Source organism: Polypterus senegalus, chromosome 18 (assembly GCF_016835505.1).
Source record: "Polypterus senegalus isolate Bchr_013 chromosome 18, ASM1683550v1, whole genome shotgun sequence".
In the NCBI taxonomy this organism is placed as follows: domain Eukaryota; kingdom Metazoa; phylum Chordata; class Cladistia; order Polypteriformes; family Polypteridae; genus Polypterus; species Polypterus senegalus.
Genome location: NC_053171.1, coordinates 30,790,900 through 30,812,012, shown reverse-complemented (window position 1 = coordinate 30,812,012; position 21,113 = coordinate 30,790,900). Strand labels below are relative to the sequence as shown.

The 21,113-nt window shown below is 39.2% G+C and overlaps 1 protein-coding gene across 1 annotated transcript in view; it reads right to left on the bottom strand.

The window, feature by feature from the left end:
• Window positions 1-21,113, bottom strand: part of lrrc9 (leucine rich repeat containing 9) — a 225,140-nt gene that overhangs the window by 136,711 nt on the left and 67,316 nt on the right. The window contains exons 4-6 of the mRNA XM_039741349.1: window positions 19,484-19,624; window positions 12,698-12,761; window positions 6,553-6,623 (exon numbers count right to left, since the gene is read on the bottom strand). Of these exons, the coding sequence (XP_039597283.1) occupies window positions 6,553-6,623; window positions 12,698-12,761; window positions 19,484-19,624 (276 nt within the window). The remainder of the gene's footprint in view (window positions 1-6,552; window positions 6,624-12,697; window positions 12,762-19,483; window positions 19,625-21,113) is intronic.

The following is a 21,113-nucleotide window of genomic DNA, read 5'->3' as shown; positions in this document are numbered from 1 at the left end:
CTATGATGTTTGATGTTTAAAAAGATTTCCACAGACTTTGAGTCTCTTGGCTTGAACATTGTAGGGAACAGCAGCTTTACCCAGCTGGATCACCAATGAGATGGAAGGAATAGGGAGAGAGAGCGTGCACAGGGCATTATTTCCCCCAGGATGCCTGATGGCAGGCCCCTTAGGTTGCAGCAGCACCTCAGATTCTCACAGGGCAGCATGAGACATGGAGTTCTTCTTCGACTCTGTGGGTGCCACCAGGGGGTGCTGCAGAGACTGGGGAGCCCTTTTTTTGATGAGGTTTCCGTCTCAGGAGGAAGTGCTTTCAGAGCAAGTGTACAGGAGGACAACGCTTGTGAAGAGGAGTGGAGGAGGCAGTGACTTGTGAGAGACAGACAGAAGACAGAGTTGCTGGGTGCTATCTTGTGCTTTATTATACTGTGGCAGTGGTGCAAAACACTTGATTTAAAGCGTTTCCCACAATAAAAGACACTCTGTGCCTTTGTGCCTGTTTGTATTGGGTGTTTGGGGAGCTGGAGCACCCCCTGGTGTCCACAACATGCATTCATTGGAAAACTCCCGAGTTTATTTTGAACTTCCTACTCTGCTTGTTTTAGGATATTTGATGAAAAAATTCAATTAGATTTTTAGCCCATAAAGGAAACTGTTTTTGTTGGTCTGTTTATCTACAATGCCCTTCTGTGTAAAACGTGAAAAAGAAATTCAACTAATTGGTTGATTTCTTCTTGGTGCATTAATATAAACATTGTTTTTTATACTCTAATGAAATAGGAAATTCATTGCAAAGCGAGTGAATGCCATGAACTTTTAGAAATAAGATTGAAAAACCAAAAGTTTCAAATCTAATTATAAATTTTAAATACCTGACCAAAATCTCAGAGTACAAAAAATTTGCTGGTCAGTGTGTAACCATCCATCAACTTGGTTCATTATTTAGAGTTTTCTGTTGAAAATGAGTGAAAGAATTCATTTGTATGTACAAACGGGGACCCATACATTCCTAGAATTGCTGAAGAAACATACAGCAATTCCCTTTCAGTCACCTTCAAAATATTCCTCCCAGCGCTGAAAACATTTCCCATACTTCCCTTTCATTACCATGTCTACAGCCGTCTGCATTTTTTCATGGATTTCTTCCATGGTAGCAAATCTTCTTCCCTTCAGTCTCGATTTGAGATCTGGTGAATCAGAGGAGATGCAAAGTAACAACCAAATTGGTTTTAGTCAAAAACTCTTTTGACTCACAACACAGTGTGTGTAGATGCACTGCCCTGGTGCAAAGTCCAGTTTTGGTTACGGCTCTTTTCTAAGCATGTTTTTTTTCTGAAGCTTTCCTCTAGACACCTTAACACTTCAGCACAATATTGCTGATGAACAGACTGTTAATGGGGAACAAACTCTTTATGAATAAGTCCATCAATGTTGAAATATGTGATAATTTGAATTGACTTGACCTACTTTTTTCGATTTTGGAGATGCTGTTATCTTCCACTGTCTGGATTGTTGCATCACCTGTAATGACCTTTCATAGAAATCCTGGGTCATTTCTATGCCAGTCTTTTTATGTCCTGACACACAGCAACATGACTGTCATTCACCAGATTTGAGGGAACAAATTTTGCAGGCTGTGGCAAATCTCAAGATCTTGTGTTAAAATCCATTGAATCTTGAAATCCAAGAAAAACCAATGATTTCTGCTAGTTTAGGGGTGGGCAGTGTCGGTCCCGGTGGGCCGCAGTTTTTGTTGCAGGCCAGTTTCTTAATTAGAAAACAATTCTTACCAATAACAGGTCTTATTTAATTTATTGGCCTTTTAGTGTTTTAATTGTGCAATTTCCAGTAATCGTTAGTCATAGATTTTACTCCTTTCTAATGATAACATCCAAATGTTTAGAAGCCTAAAACAAATAAGTAATTTTCAGTCCTTCACTTGTTTCTCTTCAGTTTCTCTTCCATAAAACCAGAAAGTGCACAATGAATAAACACAGGTGTAAAGGAAGACAAGTTAGATGGAGAACTGCTGGTTTCTTTGTCATTTACATCTTATTGCTAATTAAAAGCCATTACCTTGAGCATAGGAAAGGCACTATACAGTGGTGTGAAAAACTATTTGCCCCCTTCCTGATTTCTTATTCTTTTGCATGTTTATCACACAAAATGTTTCTGATCATCAAACACATTTAACCATTAGTCAAATATAACACAAGTAAACACAAAATGCAGTTTTTAAATGATGGTTTTTATTATTTAGGGAGAAAAAAATCCAAACCTACATGGCCCTGTGTGAAAAAGTAATTGCCCCCTTGTTAAAAAATCACCTAACTGTGGTGTATCACACCGGAGTTCAATTTCCATAGCCACCCCCAGGCCTGATTACTGCCACACCTGTTTTAATCAAGAAATCACTTAAATAGGAGCTGCCTGACACAGAGAAGTAGACCAAAAGCACCTCAAAAGCTAGACATCATGCCAAGATCCAAAGAAATTCAGGAACAAATGAGAACAGAAGTAATTGAGATCTATCAGTCTGGTAAAGGTTATAAAGCCATTTCTAAAGCTTTGGGACTCCAGCGAACCACAGTGAGAGCCATTATCCACAAATGGCAAAACATGGAACAGTGGTGAACCTTCCCAGGAGTGGCGGCCGACCAAAATTACCCCAAGAGCGTAGAGATGACTCATCCGAGAGGTCACAAAGACCCCAGGACAACGTTAAAGAACTGCAGGCCTCACTTGCCTCAATTAAGGTCAGTGCTCACGACTCCACCATAAGAAAGAGACTGGGCAGAAACGGCCTGCATGGCAGATTTCCAAGACGCAAACCACTGTTAAGCAAAAAGAACATTAGGGCTCGTCTCAATTTTGCTAAGAAACATCTCAATGATTGCCAAGACTTTTGGGAAAATACCTTGTGGACTGATGAGACAAAAGATGAACTTTTTGGAAGGCAAATGTCCGTTACATCTGGCGTAAAAGGAACACAGCATTTCAGAAAAAGAACATCATACCAACAGTAAAATATGGTGGTGGTAGTGTGATGGTCTGGGGTTGTTTTGCTGCTTCAGGACCTGGAAGGCTTGCTGTGATAGATGGAACCATGTATTCCACGGTCTACCAAAAAATCTTGAAGGAGAATGTCCGGCCATCTGTTCGTCAACTCAAGCTGAAGCGATTTTGGGTGCTGCAACAGGACAATGACCCAAAACACACCAGCAAATCCACCTCTGAATGGCTGAAGAAAAACAAAATGAAGACTTTGGAGTGGCCTAGTCAAAGTCCTGACCTGAATCCAATTGAGATGCTATGGCATGACCTTAAAAAGGCGGTTCATGCTAGAAAACCCTCAAATAAAGCTGAATTACAACAATTCTGCAAAGATGAGTGGGCCAAAATTCCTCCAGAGCTGCAAAAGACTCATTGCAAGTTATCGCAAACGCTTGATTGCAGTTATTGCTGCTAAGGGTGGGCCAACCAGTTATTAGGTTCAGGGGCAATTACTTTTTCACACAGGGCCATGTAGGTTTGGATTTTTTCTCCCTAAATAATAAAACCATCATTTAAAAACTGCATTTTGTGTTTACTTGTGTTATATTTGACTAATGGTTAAATGTGTTTGATGATCAGAAACATTTTGTGTGACAAACATGCAAAAGAATAAGAAATCAGGAAGGGGGCAAATAGTTTTTCACACCACTGTATATGTTGTAAATAAAATGCATTATTATTATTATTATTAGTATTATTATTATTATTATTATTACTGAGCAGTGTGGGCATCGTTAGCAATAATTGACTTTTCATGAAGCAATTCGGTTGGAACAAAAGCCTGCAGCCAGGATTATCACCACTGATCTAGTTCAATAGAATGACGATGAGCAACCACAATTGCTTCTTGAATTTTCACATCTTTTCCATCTAATAGAGAGACTGAAGGACAGCGAGGTCATGATGAATCCTTGTCTGACATAATGCCCATCTTAAAACACATGTAACACTCTTACACTTGCATTTTTTTTCATTGTCTGGTCTTTAAAAGCTTGTTCCAGCATAGTCATTGCTTTAGCAGTGACTTTAACAAAGCAAAAAACAAAATTTTACACAAACTCTTTGCTCTTGAAAATCTATTGTGGCAGCATGGAGAAATGACCAAAAATCGCTCATGTTTCATCCAAGATTGTAGGAAAAAAAGGCAAAAATATGCACTCGTTCAATGATGCCTGATGACTGATTAGCCAGACTGTAGGCGTATGAGCATATCCTAGAACTACACCTTACTCCTAGGTCATTGACCAATTCAAGGAAATTTTGTGTCCCTCCTCAGATTCTCATAATCAGATCCCATGCCTCATAATTGAATGGACACAATGACCTTTTTAGGTATGTGCAGGGCTGTCTTAACAGCATTATAGGCCCCCTGGCCAAGCAGGGCACAGGGGCCCCTACCTACACAACTACTCACAGGAGTACAAATGTAAATGGTCGATAAAGTTAAACATATATTTATTGTATTGGTACTTCCAACAAAATCAGTGTTTAAACATTAAAAAAACATGACAGTAAGTTTCATGTTGCTAAAGCAGCATATGCGTATATAAAGTGCTTCATGTTAATTTTATAATATATCTCTCTATTATAAAAGAAAATCGTGAGACAAGACAAGACTACTGCCAAGAGACTTTTTCAAGTCCCACCCTCCTCTCAACCATTTCAGGTTAAAAGCCCACACCCACGGTCCTCTCACCCCCCATTCGTGTGATTGTTTTTGTCAGACACATTTCCTACACTCTCATCTCTTATGAATTTTTACGTTTTCCTCACTTTAAGTTCCCAATAAAAGAAAACTTATTATGTCAAAATCTTACTAAAGAATTTCATCCCGAAGGATTATCAACAGAAGAAATGAGTACACAGGCAATCCTAGCACCGAGAAACAAAGAAGTCAAACAAATTAATGCGAGACGAAACTATTGCCAAGAGATTTTTTCAAGTCTCACCCTCCTCTCAACCATTTCAGGTTAACAGCCCAGACCCACAGTCCTCTCACCTCTCATTCATGTGAATGCTTTTGTCAGACACAGTTCCTGCCCTCTCAGCTCTTATTTATAAATTTTTACGTTTTCCTCACTTTAAGTTCCCAATTAAAGAAGACTTATTATGTCCAAATCTTATTGAAGAATTTCATGCTGAAGGGTTAGCAAGAGAAGAAAGGAGTACACAGGAAATCCTAGCACCGAGAAACAATGAAATCAAACGAATTAATGCAAAAATTGTCAATCGGTTACATGGCAAATTGGTTAAATGCATATTAGTAGACTATGCTGAAACAGCTGGTGGTGATGGTGCGGAAGATGAAAACATCAATTTATCCGATAGAATATCTAAAACCATTTACACCGTCCGCTCTTCCACTGGCCAAATTAGTGTTGAAAGAAGGATGTATCGTAATGTTACTGCATAATTTATGTTTAAGCGATGAGCTATGAAATAGGACAAGATTAGTTGTATTCAAAATTGGTTGAAGAATTCTGACATGAAAAATTTTAACAGGCGACAAGAAAGGTAATGTAGTACATCTTCCGCGGATAACATTAGACACCAAAGGATATCTTGATATGCCATTTGTATTAAAACGTTTACAGTTTCCCGTTAGAATAGCTTTTGCTATGAAAATTAACAAATCACAGGGACAAACATTCGAAAAAGTCAGTTTATTTATTAGAGAGAAAGAAACGATATTCACTCACAGGCAGTTATATGTTACGTTGTCACAATGTAACTCCAAACACGGAATCAAAATTCAGTGCAATACTGATGAAAAGTTAATTCCAAATATTGTTTTTACTGAAGTTTTACACGAAAAGTGTAAGTTTAAAAAGTATTTGCGTGTAAATTTCAAAGTAAATGAAAATGTATAACACAACACATACCTCTAACACAACATGAAACATAATTTTCTTTCAATTTATTACGTTTTACTATTTTTTATTATGGTTAATTATTCGCTGTAATGTAAAATAGTTAGTTCTATTATGCATGAAACTAACAATCTGTTTAAATTGTACATCCGCTTCCCCATATGCGAGTGGCAGAGCCGCAAAGTGGCTAGCACATAACGCGCACCCGGGGGTTGGCAAGCGAAGCAAGCAGGGAGCAGAGCCCCCCTAGTACTGTAATATGTGTTAAGAGCAGTCCTTCTATTCTACTTTGTCCAAATAGTTTTTAGGCGAGTGTAAATTTCAGTTGGCAGCCATCATGAAGGCATCACATTTAGAGTTAGGGTTACAGTTAAGAATTAAATTTGCAATAAATTTCACAGAACAGGCTGGCTCGGCTCATATTTTGTTTAGGAATTCTTCCAAATTAAAGTATCAAAATGAACTTATTTTACAAAATAAGTAAATCGATCAAAGTTTTACAAGCAGAACCAAAACCTCCGTTTTATTATAACCCAACTATTTATCACTTCTCAGATGACGTTTTCTTTGGTTAGAAAATCTGGAAAACCATCTAGTATCACTGAACATTAAAAATGCTTTTACAGACCTTAAAGGAGCATAGTTTATTTCCAGAGAGGTTCAGCTTTTCTAGACGCAAATTTGAATCAAGACTTTCACCTAGAATGGAATAGGAAAGTAGAAAAACACATTAGTTTTTAAAAATAAATATTAATACTCATTAATATAGACCATCCATTCAATTTTTGAACCTGCCTAATCCAGATAGAAGGAAGCACATAATAGCAGCAATGTGCAAGTTATCAGTTCTGGGGTCTCATTTATAAAAGTCTGTGTGGCACTGAGCATGAAATTATGCGTATGCATGAAACATAAATATACATACACAAAAAAAAAATCTAATTCATAAAACCTGGCATACACACGTTTCTACATAATCTACCAACTTGTAAATGTGCATGTGCGAATGCACCTCAAACCCTGCCTGGTTGCCACTCTGAAATAACCATATATGGACTATGCTAATCAGCCTCATACATATGCAATCACAATGCTGGTAAAGGAGCCTCCCACTTGACACATCCAGACTCCACCACCTTCATGTCGGGAGTTTAGTAAGGTGCCATTGTCTGAGTGGGTAGCCACTACCACCTGGCACGTGTATGACATGATTCCTGCTGTAATGAATAGTATAAGCAGCCATATGAAAAACTGAGGGTTCAACCAGTTACTTTACCAACAAGCCAGCCATCACATACAGCACCACCAGCAAGTCATCTGTCAATGCTACTTTGCCTTAAAAGAAATTAATCTTGGATTGATCCATGCCACCAAGCCAAGATGTTTGTCAATTTTAGCTTGGCATTAAATATGACTTGTGCATTAATGGTATGTCACTGCTCGCCATTATCAAAAGCAGCGTCATTCTCAGTAGGTGCCCTTGTTGCAATATGAGAGCTGTCAATTGCTAACGATTACATTACAAAATGGGACATTGCCAAAAATAACCTTTTTCAGGTGGCATATACAGCCAAACCATATGGAAACTGAATGTAATGCCTTGTCAGTAGGCGTATGGCTTCTAGCACAGCAGGCAAAATGGAGCTGAAGCTTGGCTGAGATTTTCCTGACCTCCTGGTCAGTTCCCTCTAGGTAGATACATGGTGACAGAAAGCCAAGCATTGTTAAAACTTGAATATGAGCAGATAGAGCCTGATTTTAGGCTGCCTGTCTTTCTAATAGTGATGGGCACAATAACACTTAGTTTCAAGCTTTGGGGTCCTAAATCAGTTCATAAAACAGTCATCATCATGGGCAAAAAATTTCTGGTGACCCCAAAAGCATGTTCCCTTTGTATTAGACCATTTGCATAGTCTTCAAACAGCGGCAAACAAGCCATTTCGTGTCAAACCATGAGGTTATGAACAGGCTATAGGGCATGAGATTTAGAACTTTCTGTAAACAGCGAGTGAGTCACGTTTGTGTTTTTACTGCACTTTGGTATCTAATCCAGTGAAGTGACAACAGGTAGGTCATATACTGTAAACTGAAGAAAAAACCAAAAAGTTCTTCAGTGCAAATATGCAGCATTTGCCATCCTAAAAGGGAACTAAAATAGAGTCTATACATTATATTTATCAATTTTGAAATTTAATATGTTTGTCATGTCATTAAACATTATAGTAATGAGTCGGTGATATGAAATATTGCATGTGTAATTTGTCCTTATACATGCAATATTCTGTCAGATGTTCTTTTATAAATCCCACCTTTTGCATGGAAAGTTGTGTACAGTACACACATTTCAAACCTGTTTTATAAATCTGACCCCTGGACAGGGTGCCAGCTTACTGATGCAGTGCTTTAGCCTGCATTGACTGTCAGCAGACTGCGTAAAATTCATTGTAAAGGACCTTATAGGGTGCATGTACTGTACAAAGAGACCCCCTGTAGCCCTCTACATCATTCCTCTGTCTGAATACAATTTCCTCTTAAACTGCAGACTTAAACTGAAGCAAGATTTTTTTTTTGGAGTTAAAGTTTGGAGAAAATTCAACAATTATTTCATCAGATCTTTATAAACAGTGGAGCAGAATTTTTAATACCATTAAAAGATGAGAAATTCAGTTTTAAAATTTCATCCAACAATAAAAATCACTTTTCATTTCAAATTAGACTGGAAATACATGTCTGATGAAATATGTAAAGCAGATACTTCACCTGAACATTTTTTATCTGATTAAATATTAATGTTACATTGCTGAAAGGAGTAGGAATAAGCAGCACGAGTAGCTTTGGTCATTAGATAAAAAAGGAATATGAGAAGGGAAAGCGGCAGGGCATTAAGTACAGTGTGTGGGATGTGTCAGACTCGTAGATGGAGACATAGAAAGACTCAGGAAACCTGGGAAAGTCCGAATGTGGAGCCTCAGTCTGAGACACAGAGAGCTGGTGTGGCTTTTTCTTACAAGGCAACAGCTGTCTGATTGAGTCGTCCATCCATGGTCTTAAGCTGCACAGTCCAATTCACAGTTAGACAAATAGTCACAGGGAACAACCTTCATTCTGCAAAACTACAACAAACTGACATGTTTCTTGAGAAAACTATTTCATTTTAGCCATTTCTGAAAGTAGAACTGAACTTGTTAATAAAAATAATTAAGGATAAGCTAAGGGTGTTGGGGCAGCATGGTGGCGCAGTGGTAGCGCTGCTGCCTCACAGTAAGGAGACCCGGGTTCACTTCCTGGGTCCTCCCTGAGTGGAGTCTGCATGTTCTTCCCATGTCTGCGTGGGTTTCCTCCGGGTGCTCCGGTTTCATCCCACAGTCCAAAGACATGCAGGTTAGGTGTATTGGCGATCCTAAACTGCCCCTAGTGTGTGCTTGGTGTGTGTGTGTGCCCTGCAGTAGGTTGGCGTCCTGCCCAGGATTTGTTCCTGCCTTGTGCCCTGTGCTGGCTGGGATTGGCTCCAACGGACTCCGTGACCTTATAGTTAGGATATAGCAGGTTGGAAAATGACTGACTGACTGACTAAGGGTGTTGGGTATTAGGGCACTGAATGTGGCACTTGGTGCCACGGCCCACCTGCCTAAGGTAAAGTCATCTCTGATGGAAGATCACAGGAATCATGGGAATTGGATTGGTTTGGCCCAGCACTGTTTCAGCTGTGGAATGGCCAAATGGGGGAGGCAGCTTGATGGCTGAGGTCTCCAGGACTCTAAACAAATCCAAACCCCCCCTTCCTTTTGACACCCACTGCACGCCCAACCTACTTTGAAAGGGGTCTCTCTTTGAACTGGCTTTTCCAAGGTTTCTCCCATTTTTTTTCCCTACAAGGGTTTTTTTGGGAGTTTTTCCTTGTCTTCTTAGAGAGTCAAGGCTGGTGGGCTGTCATAAAGCAGGGCCTGTTAAAGCCCATTGCGGCACTTATTGTGTGATTTTGAGCTATACAAAAATAAACTGTATTGTATTGTATTGAATGGATGCTGAAAATGGGACTTTGCAGTCATAGGTAAAAAATAAATGAAACATTTCAATTTCAGTTCAATTCAATTCAATTTCAATTTTCATTTCAAGCAGTAATAGCCATTAGAAATACCAATAATGTATTGGCTTTTTTTAAAACCAATTTAATGGTTTCTTGATTAAAAAAAGTTATCGATTTCTGTCAAAGACATGAAGACATCTGGGTGTGTCCAGACGTTTGAATGCTAATGTAAATGGAAGGACTGATGGATGGGTGGATGTTTATTTTTTTAAAAAGTAGCCTGAAATAGTCTAAAAACATTACTAAATTATTCCTCTGTCTATAATAAAACTGGGATCTTAATATATTTTTTTTCATAAATCAACACAAAGAAGCTTATAATGTCATCATAAATTAATTACAAAAAATAAATAAATAAACAGAAAATCACCGATTATTCTTTCCCATGACATACCAAAATAGCCTGGTGACACCAGATTTCTCTATAGAGTGTTCTGCCAGAAAGAGTGAAGCAGAAAATAATTAAGAATGACACTATAAGATGAGACGCGGACAAGAAATCAGGGAAAGCTTCATAGCCAGCAAGCCAAACATCACAATTTTAAATCATAGTCAATATTTCATTTGCAATCACTCGTTGGCTAAGAATACAATCAAAAGGTCAATGTACCAGTCTCTTTCTTTTTTACTCCGTGAACTCAGATGAATAGAAATTGTTCATTGTGACCTTTATACTACTGAGCCTGTGATGTATATATACTGTATACACTCACCTAAAGGATTATTAGGAACACCATACTAATATGGTGTTTGACCCCCTTTCGCCTTCAGAACTGCCTTAATTCTACGTGGCGTTGACTCAACAAGGTGCTGAAAGCATTCTTTAGAAATGTTGGCCCATATTGATTAGACAGCATCTTGCAGTTGTTGGAGATTTGTGGGATGCACATCCAGGGCACGAAGCTCCCGTTCCACCACATCCCAAAGATGCTCTATTTGGTTGAGATCTGGTGACTGTGGGGGCCATTTTAGTACAGTGAACTCATTGTCATGTTCAAGAAACCAATTTGAAATGATTCGAGCTTTGTGACATGGTGCATTATCCTGCTGGAAGTAGCCATCAGAGGATGGGTACATGGTGGTCATGAAGGGATGGACATGGTCAGAAACAATGCTCAGGTAGCCCGTGGCATTTAAACGATGCCCAATTGGCACTAAGGGGCCTAAAGTGTGCCAAGAAAACATCCCCCACACCATTACACCACCACCACCAGCCTGCACAGTGGTAACAAGGCATGATGGATCCATGTTCTCATTCTGTTTACGCCAAATTCTGACTCTACCATTTGAATGTCTCAACAGAAATCGAGACTCATCAGACCAGACAACATTTTTCCAGTCTTCAACGGTCCAATTTTTGTGAGCTTGTGCAAATTGTAGCCTCTTTTTCCTATTTGTAGTGGAGATGAGTGGTACCGGTGGGGTCTTCTGCTGTTGTAGCCCATCCACCTCAAGGTTGTGCGTGTTGTGGCTTCACAAATGCTTTGCTGCATACCTCAGTTGTAACGAGTGGTTATTTCAGTCAAAGTTGCTCTTCTATCAGCTTGAATCATTTGGCCCATTCTCCTCTGACCTCTAGCATCAACAAGGCATTTTAGCCCACAGGACTGCCGATACTGGATGTTTTTCCATTTTCACACCATTCTTTGTAAACCCTAGAAATGGTTGTGCGTGAAAATATCCAGTAACTGAGCAGATTGTGAAATACTTAGACCGGCCCGTCTGGCACCAACAACCATGCCACGCTCAAAATTGCTTAAATCACCTTTCTTTCCCATTCTGACATTCAGTTTGGAGTTCAGGAGATTGTCTTGACCAGGACCACACCCCTAAATGCATTGAAGCAACTGCCATGTGATTGGTTGATTAGATAATTGCATTAATGAGAAATTGAACAGGTGTTCCTAATAATCCTTTAGGTGAGTGTATATATATATATATATATATATATATATATATATATATATATATATATATATATATATATATATATATATATATATATATATAGAGAGAGAGAGAGAGAGAGTATATGCTCAAAACAATGTGAGATCTTTCTAAATATGGTTGAAATGTTGTCCACTTTTAAAATTATAGGACATGTTGTGATTGCTCTTTCTGCTTAGTTTTCATCATATGTCCTTTCTGAAGGGCTTCTACAAGCTCTTGGATTTTTATTAAAATTCACGCAATCTGAAGTGGGAGTACAGCTAAGAAAAGAAGGTGCCTTGAGCATCGGAAAGGTGCTATATACTGTAAATAAAGTGTATTTTTATTATTTTTAAGTAGAATAAAGAAAGACCAACTGGAGTCTGACCCTCCCTAAATACAGCTTATCACTTTTGGTCACTGCTTAATTCATCAGACATTAGCAGCATTTTTCAGAAAGTATTGATTATTATGTATTTACTGCTACTAAAAACAAATCACTGTCAACTCTTGCAGCTTCTGTCATGTGCCAATAGCTGTCCACTATAATCTACACCTACATGAATGTAAACAGACACACTGGGCCTAATATTTCAGTCAAACTCTCAGAAATGCCGTGTGTGCTTTCCAAAATTGAATTTCTATAAAACTAAACACGTTTTGACCAGCACTTCACCCAAAAGGAGATTTGATTCGGCTCAGTGGGTGCAGACAGCCAGTAATAGCTTCCCCAGAATACATGTTATTTACAACTTACCAATTTTTTCAATACCGTTGTCTGCAAGATTCAGCTCCCTCAAACTCTGTAAGGTTTTCAGCCCCTGTGATGAAAGTTATAGAAATAGATTATCATTTTTATTTCATAAAGCACCATTTTTGCCATTTAAGTTCACATAGAAATAATAATACATTTCTTCCCAGATATCAAGTGTTTACAGAATAAAAAGAAACCAAGGACCCATCACCATCTCTCCATGAACCATCTTGTAAATATTTAAACAAAAATGGCTGGCATATTCGTCAATATCACAAAATAAGAGCACAAGGATTAAGGCTCCGTCACAGTTGTACATTTTAACAGATGAAAATCAGTATTGTTTATTTGTTAGTACACTAAATGATACAAGTGTTTTTATATTATTTTTAACGCAGATCATCCCCTGATACTGACTTCCCATCTGCTTCACTTTACTGTCTTGTGCTTCACAAACATAAGACTGAATGTAGGGAGGACAGCATGGCTTCATGTCTCAAAGCTGCAGCTACATTCTTAAAACTCCTGGTTCTTTAATGGCATTTTATGGTTCTTTACTGGTTTGTGTGGTTCCTTGTAGAACTATTCCTTGTCAAAGCATCATTTCAATCTGGGAAGAATCTGTGTTATTGTATGCAGTGAGAGTCTTTTAAAAACACAACCCACTGAGAGTTCACAAATCTGTTACCATCTATTCATGGCTATTTACTGCATGGAGTCAGTTACAGATCTGAATAAATAAAGGGTCGTTCTGGAACCTTCATGTCTGTCACATGTGCTCAGTGTGAAGCCACTCTCATCTGTGAAAAGAATGGGGTGGCAATGGTGGACCTGCCGATTCTGGTATACTCTGGCGAATGCATGCTGTATGCTAAAGGGCTGTGATGGGCTGTGAGCACAGGTCTCACTAGGGGACGTTGGGCCCTCTTGCCACCCTCATAGAGTTTCTTTCTGACAGTGTGGTCAGAAACATGTATACCAATAGCCAGCTAGAGGTTATTTTGTAGTGTCCTGGCAGTGTTCCTCTTGTTCTCCTCGCACAAAGGAGCAGATACCAGTCCTGCTGCTGGGTTGAGGCCCTTCTGCATCCCTGTCCTGCTCTCCACGTGTAATGGCCATTTTCTTAGTATCTCCTCCATGCTCGTGAGAATGTGCTGGGAGACACCAAGAGTGCAAACCTTCTTGCGATGGCAGTTATGGATGTGCCATCCTGGAAGAGCTGGACTACCTGTGCAACTTGGTTCAGCTGCAGGTACCGCCTCATGAGACAAAAATCAGTCAGGAAGATTAAGGAGAGCACCACCACCAAAACCATTCCCTTTTTCAGGGTTGTCTTACTGTCACCTGTCCAGTGTCCCTGTTGTCATTTGCACCAAAGCAGGTGAAGTTGATTCACAATCACTTCTGCTTCCTAACTGGACAAACTGATATCCCTGAAGCTTAAATGACTTTGTGTTAGACTGCGATGATTAAGTGTTCCCTTAGTTTTTTGAGCAGTGCATAAAACACTGACATTCGTACTGCCGTGTTGGTGACACCATGTGCCACACACTTCTGGTGGCTTTTCTGTAGCAATAACATGGCAACAATAAACAATCAACTGCAAAAATGGTAGTGTCCATGAAAAACAACATGGTGTTGCAGAATAATATGAAAATAAATTGGAAACTGTAACGGGAGGCTGAAACAAAAATAATTGAAATAAATTGATTCTACATATTAAAAAAACCCTGAAAGGGACAATAATTATGCTTCAAAAAATGAGGGCTAACGCAAAAAAATCCTATGTTCAAAGCAAATTAAAAGATAATGCACTACTTGTTCTGTTCTATTTACCTCAGACGTAGGATGTCGGCACCAAAACCTTTGTTGTTTGCTCCATTGATATAAACAGCAGTTGATAACCACACATTATGCCATATTATGTGCATCCAAACATTGCAGCAACAGGTCCAAAGATAGCAGTTGGACAGTACTGTGTGTGTGACTGATTTAATGAGACACAAATAGACAGAAGTGCTAATAAACAGATTGAATACTACAGCTTTCACTAAAGATTGCAGTCTATGCCGCCAGTTTGTATTGACATCATGATCTGAAGTCAGACAAACTGAGATTTAACACACATTTCCAAGTTGGAAATCCCACTTGTGGGGGGGGGGGTTCCAGTTCAAAATGACTGACTAGGAACTCGGAAATTCTGGCATCCCACTTCAAATGGAACACAGTGTAAATGTGTAGAGATGTGAGATTGAAGCTAATAGTCAGCATACTGTTCCTTCATACCTACTGTATATGAGCTAACCATCTACATCTAAGTAACAAAATGTTAGCCATAGATGTGTGCATGAATGCACCCTGTGAAGAACAGGCACTCCTCATATGGCTCCCTTCCTTTTGCCCAATGTTGCAGAGAAAGGCTATGACTCCCTGCAACACTGAAAACTAAGAGTAAATGAGACGGTGGGTGGAACATTCAAGTAGTAGCACTTTCCAATTTGGCATATTCCTATGAAATCATAAAAGCCTTCACAAATACAATAATTTAATAAAGCGTGGAGGCATGAATATACTAAGCTAGATACACAGAATAAAGCCTTCTGTACACAGGGAAACAAATCCTTCAATTCAAAATGTTTAATTTATTCAAAATTAGTCTTTACCATCTAGGGTCCCAGGGGAACATTATGTGTTTCCACCTGAGCATCAGTGCTCGCTCTCGCTCACGCTCTCTCTCTCTGCTAGTGGCTCTCCTGATTGGCCTAACAGGGTGTACTGCTCCCTATCCTCCCACACTGGCATTCTGAGTTGCTCTTTGGTTTGAATTTCTTTCACTCTCTCTCTCTCACGGTCTAGTGGAAGTTAAAGGTCCTGAAGACTATCCCAGCAGTTATGGGGTAGGTAGAGGAGAAACAAACAACTTCCAGCCAATATTGAACAGTACGCCAATGTACAGACACCTACACCCCTCACTCAACAGACCAAATTCAGACTTGTAATCTATTGTGCAAGTCTTTGGATTATCAGAGTAAACCCAATGTCACATTACGTGACTTCTGGTCATTTAGTATGTCAGACTTGTTGACTGCTGTTGCTGATCTTGTTGCTGACTTTCCAACAAAGTTATGCTCACCTCTTTTTCTAATAGCCAATAGCATGTTGCCTAACAGTTTAACAGATATGGTGAGTTCAGGTGCCATCTTGATACAGTATGTAAAACACAAGATGTCAGACAGACAAGCTCCTTTTCTGTTTGTGAGGTCCAAAACACTCGTCTCCCTTATTTTTCATTGCTGCATTCTATGCATTGTACTTTTGGATGAGCATTTATCGGTTGTCAGCTGTGATGCACATTGGAGACAGCCCTACAACTAAAAACAAAATCAAACCTGTTTCATTTTGTAAGGGTGAACTGTGGACCAGTTGTAGTGAGTTACTAGGCATGTCACATTATGCAAATTGGCTTCACAGGAGTGCCCGGCCAACGGTCTTCAACTCAATAAATAATGTAAATGAAAACAACTGAAAATTGTTAGAAAAGTCATCTAATGTGTCATTGCCTTGAGCCTCAATACTAAAAGGAAGCTCTCATGTACATATGGAAGATGCATAAACTCCAGGAGTCAAATCCAGAAACATTCTTAAAAGTAAAGGTGTCAGAGTGGTTCTTCAGAGCAATGCCATACAGGAACCAGAGTTAGGAGATGCCGTGCGTGGTGACCATTGTGCAACCTGCAACATCATCCAGTATGACCAGTTTGGCAGTGGGTCAGTGATGGTCTGGGGAGGCATATCTTTGGAAGTTCGCACAAACCCCCACATGCTAGAGACAATGGTACACCTGACTGCTGTTAGGTACCGGGATGAAATCCTCAGAGCCATTGTTAGACCTTAAGCTGATGCAATGGGCTCTGGGTTCCTCCTGGTGCAGGTCAGTGCACAGCCTCATGTGGCCAGAATGTGTAGGTAGTTCCTGGATGACGAAGGCATTGATGCCATTGACTAGGCCACACATTCCTCAGACCTGCATCCAATTGAGAACCTTATGTATCGGTGCATTTGATGCCACCAAGTAGTGCCACAGACTGTCCAGGAGCTCACTGATGCTCCAATCCTGGTCTAGAAGGAGATCCCCCAGGACACCATCAGCACATGGGGGCCATACAAACTACTGAGTCACACTATTAGTTGCTGTGATAAAATCAGCCTGTGATTTCAATTTTTGACTTTGATTTTCAGAGTGATGTTGACTCAAGCCCTCAATGCGTTGGTGATTTTGGTTTTCATTAACTGTTCTCAACGAATTGCATGGTATTACTCAGCAAAGATTTTCCACTTGAATATTTAATTCATTGAGATCTGATGTGGGATTTAAGTGTCTCCTTAATATTTTTGAGCAGTGAACTTCCTGGTTGTCTGTAATTACAGATTCAAAATAACTCTTTTTTTGTGATTGCAATGTATTAGTATTCATGGTGTAAAGCACAGCTTTCAATTTTGACCACCATTTGGTCAGATGATTTGGTGCAGATGTTTTGGTTTATAGATTGATTTGGCAATGAACCTTGGGCCATTTCACAACTACGCTTCATCTCCTGATCCAGTTCACTACGAATCTACGTTCTTCCTTATAGATGTGCTGAGCGGCAGAACATGGATGACTGTCCAACAGACAGCACACTCACAACATGTCAGTTTAGAGTAACAAATCATTTATTTATTTGGCTGATTCTTTAATCCCAGAGAGATACAATTGGTTACATTTCCTTTTGCTTTTTCCAATTGAAGCACAGAAAATTACTTGCTTATGGTCACCCCATGTCTAAAGTAGGATATGAAACCACAACATAAGGGAATGAAGTCCATACTGCCTGCCTATTAACCTAACATCATCATCTCTGGAATATGGGAGGAGATGCTAGTATAGAAGTCACATTTATCACTTGAAATCTTTCACCTCCTTTAATGATGCACTCGCTGAAGGACAGTGATAAGACTGTGAAGTGAGTGCATGCACTTCTCACAAAATCTGATTAAATATTCAACCATAATTTATGAGGAGGCTGGATGGCTAACCTATTCAATTCTAAAGCAAGGGACATTGATTGCATTGTCAGTCTCCTGTGTGTGATCTTTAATCCAGTTTTTACAGAAGATTTTATTTTATCACTAGAGAGATTAAAGCATAAAAGGATTTCAAAGGAAACCTGATTGGACTGTTTCGCTACATGCCAGGCCAAAAAAAAAAAACAGTAGGCCAGCAAAGTGGAAGGCTGGCACTGAGAGGATAAATCTTGAAATGAGACTACCGAGTGAAAAGAATGAAGAAAAGCAAAGAGAAGGCACTTCCACTGTAATGAAGCCAAACCCATTAGAGATAATAATATGGTTTATTTAAAGCATGCCTTTTGCAGTGTTCAAGTTCTTAAGATGATCAGGGCACACTACAAATGTTTACACTTTTTTATAGTACACTGCTAAGGACATGACTGATCACACATGTACGGTAGGACTGAGAAAAGGGAATCAAAGGAGCAGCTGTAGAAGATGCTAGGAAACTCAAATATCTGTCTGCTTTGTCCTCCAAAGTCATTAGTTCCCAGCTTAATTCATCTCGTACGTCTCTACCATAAGCCACTCCAACTTCCCAGACATTTCCTATGACAGTTACACCAACAAGACACTGTCTGAAATGATTACATGATTGTGGAAGATTCCCTACACCTTTCTATAGTGAACAGCATCCCAAGGTGCTTTCCAAATACAGTACAGAACAATTGTTTCAATTCTCTGCAACTGGAAAGTTGGCAGACAGATTGACTAGATCAATGTCGTTTGGTAAAGAGTGATGGGTATTGATCCAGAGATCTTGCGGATTCCACTATAGCCACTAGAGGGCCATGCTAACTGTCAGAGAACTAGTTGCCTGAAAAGATCATGGAGATCACATGCCAGTTTAGTTTCCTCTAGTTCTTAAAATCTAACTGCAGGGCAGACCTGTCTCAGTTTTTGGTCCCAGCCAATCAGAACTGATTGAGTTAATTGAAAAACAGATGCATGTGAAGTTAGGAGGAGATAACAATGTACGATTAATGATCAAGAGACTAAGGCCTTTGCTGACACAGAGCATTAGGCCAGCCAGGGTTTCTTTCCTAGTTTGTATTAATTTTACATTTTAATGTTGTTTTGAATTGTTGTTTTTTGCATCTTTATGTAATTTCCATTAGGTTTGCTTATTATTTGTTATTTGAATACTAAATCTTCCATAAGTCCTTATGTTTTGTGGGTGAAATCCCAGAAAGTGGAGCTGAATTGTTCCGCCAACGCACTTCCAGTTTCCTCAGGGAGTCCAAGTTGTCAATTTTACCAATCTTACTGTCATACAGGAGATGTTTTTGTAATTGAGGCCACTGCTTTATACTGATGTCAGACAGAAGGATCCAGCAGTAGATCATTGAATTACCCTCTTCTTTGCAGGCATTTTTCATAACTTTCAAAATCAACTTCCTATTTTGAGACCTGTGTAGGCCAAAGCCTGCCAGCGTTTGTTGTGTGCTGGCTACCTGAGGCCATATCTGTGGAATCTAGGGTAGGTATTGACCTTATTTATGGGACTTTTAGGGGGCTTCATACCCTTTTCACCATGTCTGTGACTCTAGTATATGAAAAATCAGGTGGAAATTGAGTGCTTCTCCACATTGCCAAATACAAATTCAAAGCAAACTCCTAGTATAGTATGTCTTTGCGTGATTGAATATGTAAAAAAGTTATTTATAGAGAAGCAGTTACCTCGATTGTGTTAATCAAGTTGTTGTTCAGCCAAAGAACTTCCAGTTTTTCCAGAGAGTCCAAGTTTTCAATTTTCCCAATCTTATTGTCATAGAGGAAAAGTTTTTGTAACTGAGCACAACTTCGAAGGCCTTCAATTTTCTGTGTGGGGGAAAAAAAACAAAGGAAGTTAACAGTTACAGTTATCTGACAGAGTGTGTTTCTATATATAAGAAAAGTGCTGATTGGTAAGAAGACAAAACTAACATGGGTAGACGCTATCATGGATGATGCTAACATACAACTTACAAAGGCTGGAAGACATACTGTAATTAATGACAAAAATTCCCATTTTGCAAGCAACAGATTGTTATGAATTTTGTTATTTTATTAATTTTATTTTGGTTGCAATTCATGCGTTGTGTGCAAATTCTGAATTGCTGAATTAGGTTAATCCTTTCTTGATTCATTTTTACATTTCTTTTCACTTCTGATTTTTTGTCTAATACAACATCATTTTTTTGGCTATTACTATCATGACTGTGGAATTACTCTGTGCCCTGCACATACTATTAGTAGTACTGTTACTACTGCATCTAAACTACTCAGTAATCCCCCTAGTTGTGTCACTGCTTTATACAAGTATTACAAATACACATTTTGTAGTCTTCTCACTAAAAAAGAGGAGTTTAAAATGAACTTCAAAAGGGATGGTGACATTTCCTAATAAGGCTACTTCTTGGCTGTACTATTTACCCTACTGACAGGGACCCAATTCCCCCACTCTCTAAGGGACATCTAATTGGTCACCTGAAAACCCCATCTCAACAATGAAAGATTTATACCCAACAAAATAAAAACCTGACACTTTGATGACCCAAGATTATGTAGGACACAACAGTGATGAGTGGAGAAGGGGGATAGAGAGATATGAAATAAGCACAAATAAAGTAACATTTTGTTTTACAAAATAAAATTAAATACAATGAAACCTTGGGTCACGAACATCTCTGAACACGTACAAATCAGGTTACGACTAAAAAAGTTCGCCAAACTTTTGCATCTGTTCACAACCACACACTCTGGTGATGAACAAGCCAATTTCCCTTCCGGTTCGTATGTGCCAATAATTTCCGCACGTGTTCAGTCTCTCCCTGTGCATTCGCTGTGAACTCTTTGTGCTCTATTTCGTTTCTCGTCAGGTTCGTACGCGCCTGTTTCCGATGGGAGTGTTAGCTCCGTGGAAATATGTTCTTTTATATTGCGGCGTTTTAATAATATTTTAGTTAAATAAGTATAAAGTATAACGGCGATATCCCTCTTTTCGGCGATAGGCAGCGACAAAGTCACAGAAAAGACAGAATATACTTAGCTTGTTTAATGCGGCTTACGTTGCTTTAAAATGACAGGGAAGACCAGTCAAATTTCATCTCTAACCGCGGGGATTCGGTCGTGTAGAAATTGCTTTTTTTCTGTCACAACGGAGGTGGCCTTGGAGTCTATTTCTTCCACTCCCACAGGTCTTCAAAGCTTGGCAAGGTTCCAGCATTCTTTTATATTGTGTCCACACGACCAAATCCCCCAGTACAATGCCAAACAAGGTAGACAAACTTAGGCTAAGCAGCAGACAGTCAGATCATATAACACTTAG